This window comes from Natator depressus, chromosome 2 (genome assembly GCF_965152275.1).
Source record: "Natator depressus isolate rNatDep1 chromosome 2, rNatDep2.hap1, whole genome shotgun sequence".
Classification (NCBI taxonomy): domain Eukaryota; kingdom Metazoa; phylum Chordata; order Testudines; family Cheloniidae; genus Natator; species Natator depressus.
This window is the reverse complement of record NC_134235.1, coordinates 170064836-170082676: the sequence shown is the minus strand read 5'-3', so window position 1 is coordinate 170082676 and position 17841 is coordinate 170064836. Positions and strand designations below refer to the sequence as shown.

General features: G+C 39.4%; 1 protein-coding gene across 5 annotated transcripts in view; it reads right to left on the bottom strand.

Annotated features, from left to right (window-relative positions):
• TPK1 (thiamin pyrophosphokinase 1) overlaps nucleotides 1-17841 on the bottom strand; it is a 568487-nt gene that overhangs the window by 160775 nt on the left and 389871 nt on the right. For all 5 annotated transcript variants that reach the window (XM_074945273.1, XM_074945274.1, XM_074945278.1 and 2 more), the window contains one exon: nucleotides 5013-5159. In XM_074945273.1, coding sequence (XP_074801374.1) covers nucleotides 5013-5159 — 147 coding nt within the window. The remainder of the gene's footprint in view (nucleotides 1-5012; nucleotides 5160-17841) is intronic.

Here is a 17841-nt window from a genome sequence, read left to right as displayed (position 1 = left end):
AACCCACTTTTTTCATAGGTGTAGATCTGGAAACTAATTAAAAGCCTGTTAGTTATTATTACAACTATTACCAACAGCATTATCTTGCATGTCTATAGAGCTTTTCATCTCAGGATCCCATCGTATTTTACAAGTAAGTAAACTCCACATCACCCAGTCTGGTAATTGCATTTCACTCACTTTACAGATGGGAACACTGTGGCACACAGAGGTTAAGTGACTTGCCCTAGACTATACCCTGGGTCAGCAGTAGAGCTGAGAAAACCCTCCAGAAATCCTGACCCAGACACCTTAGATTTAACCACAAGGGTTACACTCCTAATATTATCAGCATTCTGTTTCCTTCCTAGTTTCTATGAGCATTATTACATTCCTCATTATTTCTTATGGGAAGGAAAAACACAAGGAAGTACAACACAGCATGGAAGAAATAGGTCATACAGTATTTCTGGAGAGTTAGATAACTGACAAAAGTACGCTTGTGCAACATATTTTCAACTACAAGTAGCAATACTTCTTCCCACATCTCAACGGTGGTATCCTGCATGGGGAACACGGAACTCCGCTCGGTATAATGAAAAGACAGGCCTCATTAACTCTTGTACATCTTCTCATTTCTTGGTCATAAATCCTATTACCTTGTATTACAAACTGCCATAAAACTCACAGACAAAAGATAATTTATGCTCAGTGTACAAAAGCTAATGTTTCTGTACTCCCGAGAAGCACAGTACCAGAAAATGAGAAAGTATGTATGTGAAACCTTAAGCCATTCGTACTGAGCATGGGTAGCATGATAAACATGACTCTAAGGGCCTAATGTTCTTCAGCCAGGGTATATCCTAATGGTAATTGACATTAGCAAAATTTCAAGCATAAAAAGTATGGACTGTTACATAAAATATCCTGCTCATAAGAAATGATTATTCCTTATTAAGGATTCTTTTTTCACCACAGAGAGAAATATGATCACTATTCAGTGTGGAGATATGTATTCTATTTTTAGTTTTTTGCTTAAATCATCACACTGGAAACTGTTTCAAAGGAAATGTCACCTGCTGGAGCATCTACTCTGCCTCCCTATTTATAGGCAGAGGAATGTGACATACCAAAAAAATATAATTTCCACTATTATGCAATCTTTCCTTTGACGAAACCAAAGTGCTTTACAAGTGTTCGGCCTAAAAACAAAGCTCTTAAAGGTATTATTTTAGCCGTTTTACAGACAGGTAAATAAAAAGGCACAGAGAAAGGTTAAGTGACTTACTAAGGGCACAACATGAGCCAGTGGCATTGCTGCTTTCCTGACCTAATCACGTTGTCCACTTCTACAAATTCAGCCATACACAGAATTCAATCTGTCAATTCATTCGGTTAAGATTCACAATGAATGAGGCAGCAGATCATTCTTATAAAGTATAAAAAACTGACATTAAATTGATTTGGTTATATACTTTCATATACTTAAAAACACATTGTATGAACAGGGATTATAAGTGCTTTACCAAAAACATCGTCTGTCCTCTGATAGATATATTAATTTATAATACAGGTTACTGCAATGAACTCTACCTGGGGCTACATCTTAAAACAATCCAGAAATTTAAACCAATTAAGAATGTGGCAGCCTCCTTAGCAAGTGGCATATCAAAATGGGACATGACACCAGTGCTCTGGGATCAGCAGTGGCTTCCAGATCTGTTGGATTTCAGGGCACAATGAAAGGATCACCCTTTATTCAGGCTTTTGGGGAAATGAGAAAACTGATAAAGACTGGTGGTTTTGGGTGAGGCAAGATAATTTTGGGGTGTGACTATCTCTGCTGATTATTTCTGAGGGGAGGGACTAGGGAAAGCTGCTGGCTTTATGTTTATGTCACTCTGCTTCTAACTATGTCAAAGATGTGCACAGCATGGGGTAGGTGTACTCTCTATTTTGGTTATAAATAAAAAAAACAAACAACATATAGGGAGGATACATAATATAGAGAGAACTATACTATACTCTTATGTTAATAGGAAAGAGTCTAATTTTATATTGGAGCTAAAATGCTTTTTTACTCATACTTTGCTGTCCCAGAAACCCAACAACAAAAATGGATCCTTCCTCCCAAAGAGAGAATGCTTTCCGATCTGCACGCTACATGAAAGTGAAAGATTTCCTAGCAAGACGTTGTCACAGTTAAGGGCAACTGCGCTTGTGTTCTCCCTCTGTGGTCCAGCAAGGGCATCTATTTTTAGGCTTTTGGCTCCCAGCGGTCACCTGTCTTGGGCAGAAAACCCTATATTTTCCCTCCCTAACTGGGATTTTTCCAGGCTACACAGTTCCCTGCCTATATTTTATTATTCCCAGGTAGCCAAACTACGTAAACAGGCCAGCGTCAGTGCTTTCCTTTTCCTTCAGTGGCTATCAACATCATAGTTGCCCACACTTATAAATTACCACAACTCTTTCTAAGGAAGCATATTTATTCTTAAGGTGAAAGCACCAGAGAGAAAACATTAAAACAATAGAAGAACCTACTTGTATACTAATAAGCTTACCAGAGATCGCTCCCCACTCCAACAAGGCCTCTGCTAGGAGGTCAATCCTTTAAACGTGACAAAGAGGTTTTCCTATGGTTACAAATTCCTAACAGCTTCAGCTTGGAGCAAGAACTCAAACTGTGCATATCAACCTGTTTCTTTATACATCTTGGCCCTTTAAGCTCCAGCATTCAGGAACAGGTGAACTGCGAACAATGGCTCTCTCCTCAGGGCATCGCTTCCGAAGTTTTCCGTTTTGAACAACAGATGGAGGGCATTTGCTTTCACCTCCCCCCAAGTATTTCCAGGGAATTATACTTCACACATTCCCCCTCACCCCACCCCAAATCATTCTTATCTGCCACATTGTTCAGTATAGTCCTTTGATCATCTAGGCCCACAATAACACGTAACCTTTGCATTTAATACAATGGACTCCAAAGATACTTAAACTTAATTCAATAGGGTTTTTCAAGGATATTGCAGGACATTGCCACATCTGTCACAGGTGTCCTTATTAATTTTAAAATTTGTCTTCGTGTATCGTGATGTCCCACTTCTTGTATTCCACAGACTTGCATTATTTCAAAAAAAGCCAGTTCATTTCCCACTGTGCTCTAATTCTCTCCTACCTTGATTTTAAATTACAAAGAAAAAAGAGCTATCATTTTCTGTAGCTATTTACAAGAGAAACTAGCATAATGTAAACTGAAATTAAATTGAATAGGAAGAAAGTACTTCCAATATAGGAATATTATTTATTCCTATTTATAAACTACTTATTTGATCTTATCTGGAAAACAGAGGGTTAAAATTATTTTCCAAAAGGACCATGGCAGTGGATGGAAGATAATAGAGATGACAAGTTTAAACCAGCAACGGAATGGAATTTTGTGTCAGTTAGCTTTAAGATTTCTATAAGATTCCTGCCCCCTGAATCTGCCCTTTATTCCTGAATACTGGAAACAGCCCGGAGTTATTAAAGTCATGAGCTAGCAATACTGTACATCAGCCAGAAACTGAGTGAAAAAAGTATTAGCCTGTGCCAATGAAAAACAGTATTAATACATTTTGTAAAAGTGTAATAAAGGGGAAAAAATCATCAGTAAAACAAAAAACCCCCTTAACACACTGCATAAATAAGTAATAACGATACAAAGGACTTTTGGTTCAAGTTGTTAGGGGGTGAATTATTCCATCAAAAATTACATAATCTTAACTCTGACATTTCAGAAGCCGTTTATAAAAAACAAAGAATTAAAATAGCTACACGATAAAAGCATATATTTTAAACGCTAAACTGGGCATTCCTAATCTTATTGAAAAGCGTCAAAATGCTCTAGCTAGCCTTCTCAAAAGGTTCCTAACATTAATTTAGTGTCAGTACAGTATGTGTAAATCATTCACAGGTAAATTACTTCCCACTTTCAGATTTGATCACAATTATCCTTCAGTCCTGGTTTTCCCTCATTTTGTTCCGTATCTAGCCTTTCAGCTCTGCAACTAATAATCACAGTCATTCCTTGTCATAGTGGCAAATGAGCTCCTGTGCCCAGCATCCCTCCTGCAGGCAGAGTGCCTCATGTTGATAATGTAGAATTCGCCTCTGTGGATTTAAATCTGCAATCTCTTATAGAACCCCATTAATACCTCTCAGATTACAGTGAAGCATGCATGCATAGTGCAGGCTTGGTCATCAACCTTGCCAGTGTATAGCAAGTTTATAAGACAAACTGGATAAAAGTGTATAGCTAATTAAACTTCTAGAAATCCAGCCATCACAAAAAATATTTCCAAACAGAAGCCAATAAGTAGCTGTTAGAAAAAAGTTTTTTTTACTCAGATTTTGCTTCTAAATTAAATCTTAAAAGTGAAAGCTTCTCAAGATATCATTTGTGTTATTTTCTGAACCAATAACTGGATAACAACCTAAACATCACAAAATCAACACATTTTTAAATAGATTCCCTCATTTCATCTGGATTTCAGTCAATGAATTGCAGCACTCGGACTATATGAGAATTCTGTTTGACATGTTTGTCAAGCCCTTGAATTTCCTCTTGAGTTTCTCATGTGTCAGCCATATATATTTCTGTTTAAAATGAAAAACAAAGGGCAGAGGGAACTACACTTAATTCCACTGGAATTTAATTTAAAAGTTCAAAGATATTTCCATTAATAATCAAGCACAAAACTGAATAAAGTTTTAGCTCTTACTAACTTTTCACTTTTTTAGTTTCCCACCCTCTATTTAAAATCTGTTTTTGGTGAGTTAATCCTAATCTCTACAGATAGAAGGTGCAAAATATACTATTCCTGCAGGGGTGCGACCATAAGTCATCTCCCAACGGCTAGAAATATATTTTAAATCTAGAATCTAAATCTACAAGTAGAAGCAAGTAGAAGCCCTGCTGAGGGAAATGGCAGTTTTGACTGTTGGAATTACACGATCACGTTTATTGTGGTCTCACACTTCATTTCACTTACAGGTTGAAGCAGGTAGATGAGGGAGAAGTCGTGAATAACTATAACTGGAGTGGGAATGGTATTATTTGCATGAAAGAGAGTCTCCACTGATGCCATGATATGGTCAAAGCGTCCTCCAAGTCCACCCAAGGTCACAATCATATCAATCTAAATGAAAAAAAAAAACACCAAGATTTAAAAAGGAGAACTTTAAGAACAATTCTCTAAATACAAAACAAAATATCAGAGTTTATATGACAGGAACACAAACAATGCTTTAACTTCAGAGGCTTTTGCCCAAATGAACAGTCTTTGAACCAGGTATGTTACTCCACGATTTGGCAATCTGTCTGCTGGCGACTTCTAAGTATCTATGGGCTATTACTGTTTGCAACTCCACTGACTTCAATTAATTTGTGCCTATGTGTTTGTGAACTCACTGGCAGCTCAAAAGTCCAAATCTTCAGAGGGGTCCTTTAGCTCACATTTTTTGCCCATGTGCTCATGAATTAAACCCAACAGCCATCTATCTGTAGAGGCACTTGCTCTGTGTTCCCATAGCAAAAATAGAGTCTGATATTAATGTCGTTCTAGTACCACTGAATATGATTATGTGACTCCTCAGTTAATAAAACTTCATGTATTTGCCAGGGCTGTAGACTAATGCTTTATAAATTCATGGTTAGTGATGGTTAATCTAATAACTAAAGAACAGCTATTAACATCACATATGCACGTAGTATTTTTCATCCAGAGATCTCAAAGTACTTTAACAAATATAAGTATTATTGCCATTTTACAAATATGGAAACCAAAGCAAATAGATGCTTATGGGCTATATGCTGTCACTCTCTTATTGCATAGTATCTTACTCTAGGAGCAGACCCATCAATTGATTTGGTCTACTCAATCAGTTAAGTATTAGTCAGTGTAAGGATGGCAGAATCTTGCCCTGAGTGATCTGCATTTCTCCCCATAGCAAGTTGGGGTATGTAAGGGTTAAGCAAAGACTTGGGTAACCACTACCCAATAGAGAGTAAAAGCACAGGCAGGCACTGTCTCTTTGCTTGATAGATAAAGTTTCCACCCTTTCCCCTTCCCTTCTGCTTGTTAAGGAGATAGAAGCGTTGCAGCTGCATGAGAAATGTGGTTGTTTGAAGGATACCCTTTGTGTGAAGAAGTGTTATTCCCCCCTCCCTTCCTCTTCCAGCTACATAAATGAGCTTGGGGTCATGGCTCCTTCCTTCCTCCCTCCCCTGTGAACTGCTGATTAAGGGAACTTGTGGCTATAATTACTGCAAAGAAACGTATCTTTAAGGTAAAAATGTCTATATAATATGCTTAATGCTGTAAACAACAAACAGAGTAATTATATTCAGTATATAGCTATTAATATTCATTATATGGGCGTTCATATTATCAAATAAGGGGCTTGGGGGGTTGTAGTAAATGTAGGTATTTACATATTAAGTTAGATAAAAGAGCATGATGAGATTAACTCAGTGCTTACTCGACAATTGGGTTGAGGGGAACAAGTACCGCAATAAAGAAGCCTGTTTACTCAATGCGCCTCTGGGTCCTCCTGCTCATTCTTTCCATCTCTAACAAGTAGCAGTGTCAGGAATAAAATTCAGGTCACCTGTCCAGTTGTCTAGCCAGTAGAAAACACTGCTTGGAATAGGTCACAGAGTCTGGAGACTGGGTTCTAATCCCAACTCTGTCACTCAACAAGCAAGGCACAACCTCTCCATGTTGTATCTTCCCTTATCAGTAAAATGGGAACATTTGCCAGTCTGTGTAAAGTGTTTTCAGACCCTCAGGCAAAAGGTATCATCTACATGTAAAGTATGATTATTATTAGCACTATAACATAGGTCAGTTATGCTCAGTAATTATTTATTTTTTTAAGATGCTATTTTCATATTAGCCATGTCTAGTGCCTTGCCACAACGCAGCTCTAAAACTTTAACAGTCTGCTTTGACAATGGCCATCTGGTGGAATTTCCAGTATTATAGAGTATTAGTCTACAGCCAGGATGACTACACGACATTTTACTCAATCCATGAGCCATATAATGGTACTTTGTGTATCTGGAATGATATATTAATAAACATCAGCTTCCATTTTTATTACAAGGGCTAAGACTTTATGATTGTGGCATACTTGTTTGCATAGAAATTAAGCCCCTTTCCTTTAGTCAAGAATATTGCCACCTCTCCTATCAGGGCCGCCTTAGTGAAAATAATACCCTGGGTGAACTTGTATTTTGGCGCCCCACCCCCCTTCCCACCATCACTCCTGGCTCTTACGGGCTCCTTGGGCTCCACCCCACTCCCCCATTACCTCCAGACCATTACCTATACTTCATATGATATGTCCACAGGAAAGTCCATTCAGTGTAGATGGGCATCTCCCATGGTCCATTGTGAGTTAAGTGTCCCTTGATGAGCCCCTTACTTTGACTAGTCTCTCCAAGATGTGCTAGTTAACTACCTTGTGCACATTACCCCAGGAGCAAACATTTGAAATACAGGTATAGAGCCAATACTCATAACTTCAAATACAAAAATGATACTTGCATACAAATAGCATAAACATATTCAGCAATTCATAACCTTTTCATAGACATCTTACATGCCACATTTTGTACAAGATTTGTTGCAAATATAACAGTGGTTGCAACAATGATCTACATGGTCATGTTTTAATCAAATAACATCACAGTGAGTAACTGCTACAGCTAGCAAATTCCTAGGCGACTGTCAGCAGAAGCAAGGGTGGCATGGTATATGGTGTATTGCCACACTTACTTCTGTGCTGCTGGGGTGGCTTGTGGTGCCTGGCTCTTCGTGCTGTCACATGGGGGCTGCATCTTGCCTGAGCCCACGGCCCTCTTGCAGCCCCTAGCCAATCCTGGCTCACCACAAGCATTTTGACCGGAAGTACCAAGCAGTAATAACAACAACAACAACACAAGTGTGTGTGTATGTATAAATATGTGTGTGTGAGAGCACGCCAGTGTGTGTGCGAGAGAGACTGTGTGTTGGGGGACTGTGAGACAGTGTGTGTTGAGGAGTGTGAGACTGGGTGTTTGTGATAATCTGTGTTGGGGGACTATGAGAGGTGTGGGGGTCTATGTGGGTGTGAGAGCCAGTCTGGGTGTGAGAGACAATGTGTGCGTGTGACTGTGTGTTGGGTGATTGTGTGAGACACAGAGTATGTGTTAAGTGTGAGACTGTGTGTATGTGTGACAATCTGTGTTGCGGGACTGTGAGAGCCCGTGTCTGTGTTAGGGAAGTTTGAGAGACAGTGAGCGCACTGTCACTTTAAGTCCCCCCTCTCCTGCTGCTCGGCCGGGGTCTCCCACCCCATTGAAGTTTTGCTCCTCCTGGCCCCGGCCCGGCCGCGCCCTGCCAGAGACCGAGCAGCGCAGGGCCACAGGCAGGGAGGGACTTGGCTCCACTTCAGATAGCAAGTGGTGGGCCGCCCGCGCTGCTCCGGAACCCTCAGCCGGCCAGCTGAGGAGCAGCGGGGGGTCGGGGAGAAGCCTGCTGGCCCAGCGGGGGGAGGGGCCAGAGAAGAGAGGAGTCCAGCCACAGCTAGCCCGGGGAAGCCCAAGCCCCTTGTGGTACCTCCCTGGCTACAGAGCCCTGGGCGTGGGCCCCGTTTGCCCGGCCCTGCTACTACCAAAAGAACCCCTCCCCCCCCCCCAAAAATCACTACACTGAACTGAAGTAATAATTGGTATTAGCTGAGAAACATCCAGAGTCTTCCAATAGAGAAAGCACTATTTTCCTATATTGATAAAGATCACACAAATCTAAAATAGAACCAGCATAATGTTGGGTTTTCCTCTACTTCCCCTGCTTGTCTTACTGGTCTTCTGTTTAATAAAGTTATACAGCCTAGATTCTCTGGCTAACTTAAGCTACTTTTTTCATTGTATTGATTCTATTGTAGAAACAAACTGCTCTAGTGTGACTGGCAGCAATTCCTATTTAACAAAGCTGAATCTGATGTTATATTGTTACAAAACAAGAAGTCCTTTCAATCACTATCAGTAGAAAGGCCCCAAATCTGCAACTGACAGCATGTGAGTGGACTGTTACACCCATCTGGAGCTCCACTGACTTCAAGGAGGCTCTGCAAAGGCTCAGTGGGTGACCTGCATACAACATATGGTCAGCTATAGAATTGGGGCTCTAATTAGCCACAGTGAGCCAATTTTCAGAGAGCTGAGCAACTGCTCTTTAGTTTTATGATATAGGTTTTCTACCATATGGGAACCCGGAAGGATTGCGTTCTTTCCTTTGACTTTGATATTTTCTGTCTTTTAATAAAATGGAAGGGAACTGACAATATTGAAGTACACGCTATTTAACTTGGGGGGGGGGGGGAATTTGGATGATGAATTTTGCTCTCAGATACATACACAAATGATACCTCTTGCCATGAACTATAGGGCCCATTGAAAATAATACTGTAAAGTCCTGACTGAATTATTTTGTGATACTGGTAAAAGATTGCTAGTTAAAAAAAAATATAAAGTTTTTCTATTTCTATTAAGAAAGTGTACTATAGTACAACCCAAAAAATGATCTAAAATATTATTCCATTTAAAATAATGGCACCAAAGTGTTTTTGGAGATTAGTGTACAATACAGTATTTTTTTAAAAAAGTTTAGTTCTACTTTAGCATTTTAAACATCACAGGAATATCCTGCTGAGCACAAAGCTATAAAATATCAGGGTTGGGTGAAAAAGATGATATTCATTTTCACATGATCCTTGTATCTATTATTCAGGAACTATTTGGACTTGGGAAGACACATAATAGAACTGAGTAGGCAAGTGAAGACAGCAGCAGCATCACAAAAGCAGAAAGAAAGAACTAAGATTTTTATTGTTTTGATTGTCGGCGTCCCTGTCTTACGAAAGAACCCTGGCTTCAGCAGTGACAAACAGGTGCAGACTATATACTGATTTATAAAGGATCTGTTTGAAGCACTAGGTGTCAATGCAAACTTCACTTACACACACACACACACACACACGCAAAACAAAACACTCTTTCCTGCCTTGGATATGCCAATGGATATGGCTTGCAGTGTGCCCTAAAAACAGACAGACAGACAAAACAAAACAAAAAATCCCCAAGAAATCCTGCTTATTTCAGACTATGGGGCAAAAGAGGAATGAATTCCAAACCCCAGAACCTCTCATAGATTCAGAGATTTTATAGCCAGAAAGAGACCATTCGATCAGCTAGTTTGATCTCCTGTACAACACAAGCCACAAAATTCCACCCAGATACCCCTTTAATGAGCCCCCTAACTTGTGTTTAACTAAAGCACATCTTCTAGCCAATCTTCACTTTGGTCATCAGCCCCTTAGCTACAATTTGTTTTCATAAAGTGTTCTCCATTCACAGCAACAAAAATACAAAATATTTTTTGAAGTTTTAAACCTTAGAAATCATTACCATTTAATAGCTGGGCATGAACAGGGTCATACTCCTCACACACCTTCTCTAAGACTTATCCATATTGTTTAGCATTTTACAGGACAACTCACTTTAATTCTGAGACAGCTGGAGTCTAATGAACAATGTAGCTGTTTTTAAATGATGTACTTGTGAATTCACGATATGAAGGATTTCAGGAGTTACTAACATACAATAAAATAATACAGCAAGGGAGTCAAAAAACATATTACTTTGTACACGCAGCTCAAAAGAGACTGTTAGATTTCTCTCTCGCACAATAAGACTTGATTCTGAACACACGGTAACCGTGGGGAACAAAGGCTGCTATCACATCATGATCAAGTTGCCTAGTTTTTGCTACCATTCCTATTGAGACTATGTAAATGGACAACTGGCTTTAAACAATATTCCTCCATAATTATTGGTCTTGCTGACGTTCTTCTTTCTTGTGTGGACAGGTTAATTACCAAGAAATTAATTATGTGATTAAATAATGTGTATTTAAGGAACAGGTAAAAGGGAGAAGGGGAGGGAGCTAGGAAGCAGTGTGAAATGGGTGAAAAGGATTTCCTATCTATACATTTCTACTATCACCAACACTGTGGTATCTAGATGCCAAAGACAAAGATAAGAATCACACAGAATACCCACTGTCCACTCTTTTGAAACACCTTCACAGTCAGCTGTATTCTATCTAGATTCTCATATTATGCTCATCTGCACAGTACTGGATATCATGAACATGCGGATAACCAGATAACCAGATGGAAGTAGGCCTCTCTTACTTCTGTTGCCATCTCCATATCTGACAGTAACCTTGAGACTGTGCTGTGGCACACAGAGGGGGAAATGTCCTCCCATAGATGGTAAGGTTAATGCTCTGGGCCCATTCCTCAAAAGGCTTCACTCTTTCTACCTGGTTCAGCTTCAGCCAGCTAACTTTCAAACACACGTAGCACTGGAACCTATTCCATCTTATTATCTCCCTTAGAGAAAATCTAAAGGAGATATGATTGAAGACTGATCCTTCCATGACTTCACTTGTAGGCTTTCACGGAAGAACAGCTGTTTGACCAAAAACTCTGAAATCTGTCTCAGAAGACTGGGCAAAACCAGTGTAGTGCTGCACAGTTCAGTCTTATTACAGTTTATATGCAAGTCAGCAACACCTTCTGATCAACAATGTCAAAAAATCCCAAGAAACTGGTCATATGAGCATGGATATTTTGTCCACTCTCTGTGACTATGAAGATCCTCCATCTCTAGTGCTATTTCTGTGCCATATCCTGGTTAGAAACTTGATTGGGCTGAAAGGGCTGAATGGTATTTCCTTTACTCTCTCATTCCTCTACTAGTTCTCATTCAGAAAGAGATTATCCCTTTGTCCTTGACAATTTTTTTTACATTTCCCAATTGCCCATCCCTCACAGATATTGGAGAGCATTGCCCTTCATTTAATTGCTACAACACATAATAAAGGGGGTTATTTGGAGAGTCAGATACCTTAGCAATACCCAGATGCCTGCATTTACCTGCTGAAAAATGACTGTATAAATGGCACTGAGTTATATTTATTGTCTCTCAGTAACACTGTAACAAGTTTGATCAGTTTAGATTCTAAACTTTAGATGAAAAAACATTTTTCTCAGTCAGCCCTGCAAACACAGCCTATGATCTCCATATACAGCTGTACTTTTTCTGCTTCATACATCAGCAGCAGTATTGAGGATTCTGCCATTTGGAAAGTAGTTGACAATTCCTTTGATGATGCATGAGCCAGAATAGATTTCAGTTCACCTTTCCGCAGCTGTATTAGCTCTCTAGTGCTAGCTGGAGTGTAAAGTAGTCAATTTATTGTGATTTTACTTTGCAGCTTGTGCTATGTACATTTAGTAATCTATAAATATTTCAACATTTTTAGGCCAAATAGCTGCTAAAATCAATAATTTTTGTTTTACAATATATGTTGGCCCTTCATTTCCTAGTAAAACAATCATATATTGACATCAGAAGTTTGCTCAGGTACAATCATCTTACCTCTTGCTCATTGCTCCAGCCATCTGACTCTCCAAGGGAAAAAGAACTCTCAGATGATGCCTGTCACTGTACCTGAGATGATAGCCCTCAATCAATTTCATTGCCACCTCACTGATTCCATTAATCTTGACATTATTTCGTTCCAGGTCAGTTGCCAGCTCCTTCACAGAGTCTCTCTCTTCTTATGTTCCTTCTCTTACATTTTTGGTACAGTACTTTTCAATTCATAGCCTTTTTTTAAATTTTAAGAACGGAGCATTTAATTCACTGTGATAGCAGCCATAATATGCCAATGGATTGTGTTGGTCTGCTTAGACTGAGCAACATATTTGACAGTGAGATACAAAAAGGGAAAAAGATGATCTAATGGCTAGATCACGGAATTGCAAGTTAAGTGATTTTCTATTCTCAGCTCTCTTACATAACTTTGGGCAGGTCACAAATTTCCATACCTCAGTTTCTCTTATCGTAACTATCTAACATATATATTTAGTTAGTTTATATAAATAAATAAATAAATAAATAAATAAATAAAACAAACCGCTATTTGCTTTACCTGTATAATGCCGTAAAATATAACTCAGTGTTTGACAGCCTTTGATTTAGGTTCTGTAAGTAAGGAAGGGCAGTCTGTGTTACAGACACTGGGCTTGGAGTTAATTTTCTGACTCAGCCACAGACTGTGTGTGACCTTGGACAAATCACTGAATCTCTTTGCATCTCAGTCTCCATCCACAGAACAGAATAATAATATTCCCTTTCTCTCTCTTTCTGCCTGTTAGAGTGAAGCGCTATGGCCTGTGTTATGCAGGCGGCCAGACCAGATGATCAAAATAGTTCTTTCTGGCCTTAAACTCTATGGATGAAGGGTACAATATTAAATACAGCTACTATTGTGCCTTTCCTCAATGGATAAGTGGACACTAAAACCATTATTACAACTTATTAATGGAGGCTGTGGGGGTAGGGGGGGAATGTGCATGGTTGCTGCCCATGCCACACTTACTCTGTAGATAGAGGTTTTCAGAACAGTCAGGCAGGCACTTTTCACAAGTACTATATTTATTTTTTTTTTAAATAAATCAACCAAAAATGGAGCACCTAAACTTGCAACAGCAGATATGCAACTCTAAACATACATATTGAAACATGGATACTAAAGAGCATTAATCATTCATCTCTTATCCAGAGCCAGCCCTTCCACAACCATTACAACTTGACTTTACAAAGCAGTACACATCCTTGTTGCCCAGATTTACAGCATGTGTTTCCAGGTGGTTGCGTTAACATTCTCCCAGTGACCTCTATGGGGATTATGTAAAATCTGTATCTAGCACCAGAGATGTGCTTGACATTGTGCACATAAATTAAAAGACAGTCCCTGCCCCATGGACTTTCCATCATCAATTAAGAGCTCATTGAAAAATTATCCTATTTTTTCCCATGGTAATTTATTCTTTGTGAGTGGTTTAAATCTCGTGTTTCATTTAAATAAACTCCCTCATTGTCTGATTATTGGTTAAAGGAAGAGAGGATCTGATCCAAATAAAAGGACTCACTTTACCTAATAAGAGTCTTTCCCATGTGTTTGACTTGGTTTGTTTCAGGCCCTACATGATTTTCTAACCAAAGCTCTAAATTTAAATCTAAAGACTTCTGTAAAATACACTGAAGCCTAATCAAGCTTTATGCCTGTTGAGCTTTTGCAGGTTTTAAAAAAATAGGAGTGCAAGAGTTCCAGTGAAATCAACCACAGCAAACCCAGCAAAGAGAATCACTGCTCTCAGGAAAGAATATAACTGAGATGATTAAACCGCTTCCCTTTTACTTTCAAAGACCAGTCCTTCACTGCACTGAGGCCTGAACTGAATAATGCAATTCTCTGGTCTGGTGGTTTGATGCTCCAATCTGAAAACAGAGGACCCTGTGAAAGACTGGACAGGAAAAAGCTGGATCAGTATAACTGAAAACAAATTAACTGACAAAGGCAGTAACAGTGAAGTAAGCTTTAATAAGACTACAAAATAAAACCCCAGCCACTGGTCAAAGGTATCATGATCAACAGGAGATTATACCATAGGCCTAAAGTTTTGCATTCAACCATTAATAGCAATAGCTGTAATGAAAGACAAAAAGATGCGAACTCTTCTTGACAGCTTGTGGAAACTATTCTGTCGGGATTCCCAATACCAGCCCATTTTAAAATTTTAATCCACGACCAAATGAGTCATAGCTAAATGAAAGCTGTATTAGTGACTCTGTTTTCTGACGGGAGAGAGAAGAAAAATGGGCTGTTAGAGGCTGACAACCAAGTGGAAGTTTTGGGAAATGCTGCGAACAAACACACATGCCCCTGAATTAGTGTTCTTTAATACCGTCACCTATGTTAAGTTCATTCACTGAGATGTGATCCAAAAGAAACGGAACACCTATGACCTACCTTTAAAAAACAATACCACAGTAGTTAAAATACATAAATCATCCAAAGCAGCAGGACTTCTCCTTCTCCTATCATCTAATCACTAGTCAGCAGACCAATATGATTCAAACCCGCCACCTGACACCAAACAGAAATCCTTCCCTCCTTTCCTCAGTGCTCCACCAGGGGTTGCTCAAATCACATTTGCTTTGCAGCATATCCAGGAAGTCAACAGATTCAAGAAATGTCAATCAGAGAAGAGAGCATTCCAAAGGAAGGGCACTCTTCACTGAGAAGGCCCTGCCAGCAGCTCCCTGCTGTTTATACCAGGGGGCATCCATCTTAAGCACCTCTGAAGATCTCCACTGCAGCAGTAAGGCACAGACTGAGAAATAGTCTCATGTAGGAAGGTCCCAGAGCATTCATGGCTGGAAAGGGCAAAAGCACAGCTTTAAATTCCACCAAGTAGGTCAGAGCCAGAAAGCACAAATCCCAGGGCACCAATCAAATGAGAATATACACCTTCTCACACCTCCCTTATCCTCAGACAACTCCCCATTGATTTCATGATAGACGACCTTTTAAAGTTCCTTTCTAAAAAATTTTGCTTCAGCCTCACCTACACATTGCTGCTACAGAGTCAGTATTTCATACGTTATTTTTGTCCCCAGATAAAATATTTCCATTCACTTGAAGAGCACTGTAGCAGAATTTCTTTACAGATTTGTGGGTAGAGTGCCTCCTGTTTCAAGTTCATATGCTTACATTTATTTTTGTGTAGGTAGGGATATTTAGTTGTTTAATGTATTGTGGAAGAGAACTGTAACAGGTTCTTTAAGTGAAGTGGGGCGAAATGCCCATGTCTGCCTGTTTAACTGAGCACAGTCAACTTGAAATATAGTCAGTTTTTTGTTTTAAAGATCAGTTTAGTTTCAGAGACCACTCCTTAGCACTGCCCCACCCCCACCTCTTCTTTCAATTTTTTTCACATTCCTACTTTTAAAAATATTTCTCTCTTCCTTGCTGCTACATGAAACTCTTACAAATGGCAAGAGACATTAACTTCACTATAAACTAACTATTTACAAATTTTTGTCCAATATATCAAGTAAACAAGCTGAAAAATACAGTTTTTTCCTCTGATCTCATTCAATTATAACCAACTGAGGTGTTTCTTGACAATGAGTCAAAAGTTTTCTATCAGGCACATATATTTCAAGTTGACTGCATCTCTTTAACGTGAGAGGAAAGGGAAGTAATGGAAATGGGGTAATTTTTTCTCCCATTTGCTGAGCCAACCTTCAAATATAGGGCGGGGGGGAATCACTGGGGTATTATTTCCAATAAAGTCCTTGAGACTCCATAGTTCCGCTTAGGGTCAAATTTTTAAAGGTAATTAGTTACCTAAACATGCAAATAGGTGCCTAGTGGGATTCTGATAGCATGTAGCCACCTAACTCCTGTTGAAATCAACGAGAATTGGTCACCTACATGCTTTTGAAAATCCCACTTAGGCACCTACCTGCATCTTTAAGTGCCTAATTACCTTTAAAAATCTCACTCTTTAAGAACCATGATGAAAAGCAATGCTGAATACAAGCTGTTGAATGAATAAAACTTGAGTACTCTGATATGATTTGGCTTGATATTATTTCTCTTGCAGTAGCACCTAAGAGCACCAGTCACAGATCAGGACTCCATTATGAGCAAGTTTGGTAACTTGCTCCATGTTTAGTTTTCCCATAGTGCCATCTTTTATTCTTAGAAAAAAAATCTAGACTTTGGAAAAATTCACATTGTAAAGGGGGTTTTTTTGTTTTAAAAGGGTAACCATTTTTATTTGTATTTCAACACCACTATATAATTACATTAATCTCCCAAAATTACTTATTATGGGAGGAAAAAAGAATTTTTCATTAGCTAATAAGTGTATAAAATGGTAACATTCTAAACACCAGCAGTGAGACTTCTAACATCGGTGCCTAAAGTTAGGCTCACCAAGTCTATATTAAGCCCTTCAACAAGTGGCCTGATTTTTCAAAAATGCTGAGCACCCAACAGATCACATTCACTTGGGTTTGGTAAACAGGTCTTCCTTGTGAGAGAGCCTATTCTGTTTCTCCTGTGGCAAGGATGGATTAGGTATTGCAGCCCGAGGCCTCTTTTAGAACTACTGCAGTGTATTCAGAGTCATCTAAGAATCAGGCCTATCTATTTTTCATCTTAAGTTAAATGTCTGCTATTTTCTAAAGAGGAGCAGCAGAAGCTGGGACTCGAAGTGCTTCTTTATCATGATCCTCTAGGGATATGATAAAGAATTTGACAACTTGACTGAATCAACATAACCAGTGTTCCAGCTGTGGGTCATGATGTTACACGGACTCACGTATAATCTGGGTCTGATCCTCTGCTTGCATCAGTATCTCTAGTGAGGTCAGTGGAGTCACAGTGGTATAAAACCAGTGTAAGAGGTGAATCAGGTTCACATACAACAGTAGTGGAATGGTTATCAACCTGAAGCACTAAGGAACCTGAAAGCCTATATCTTTGTCCTGCTTGAATATTTAGTCCTGGTGGAAGTGTCTGCCACTCTCCAGAGGGAATTCAGCCACTGAATCCCCAACGGTTTTAATCCTTCAGAGTATAAACAGAGACCAGGAACTGCCACTGTCTTAGGGCCTCTGGGAGAGCTCTCAGGGTGAAGATCTTCTATCTGGCACCTCTGCCTAAGAACTGTGTCCAGGTGGCCCCCTTCTTAGCCCCGAATGCTGCCTCCTCAGACACTTCCTGTAGCTTAAACGCACACTCTCTTCCAAAATCCCACCCAATTGTACAAGCCTCTGGGTTACCTCTTCACTGGGGCTGTCATAAATATAAAGGAAAGAGTAAACACCTTTAAATCCCTCCT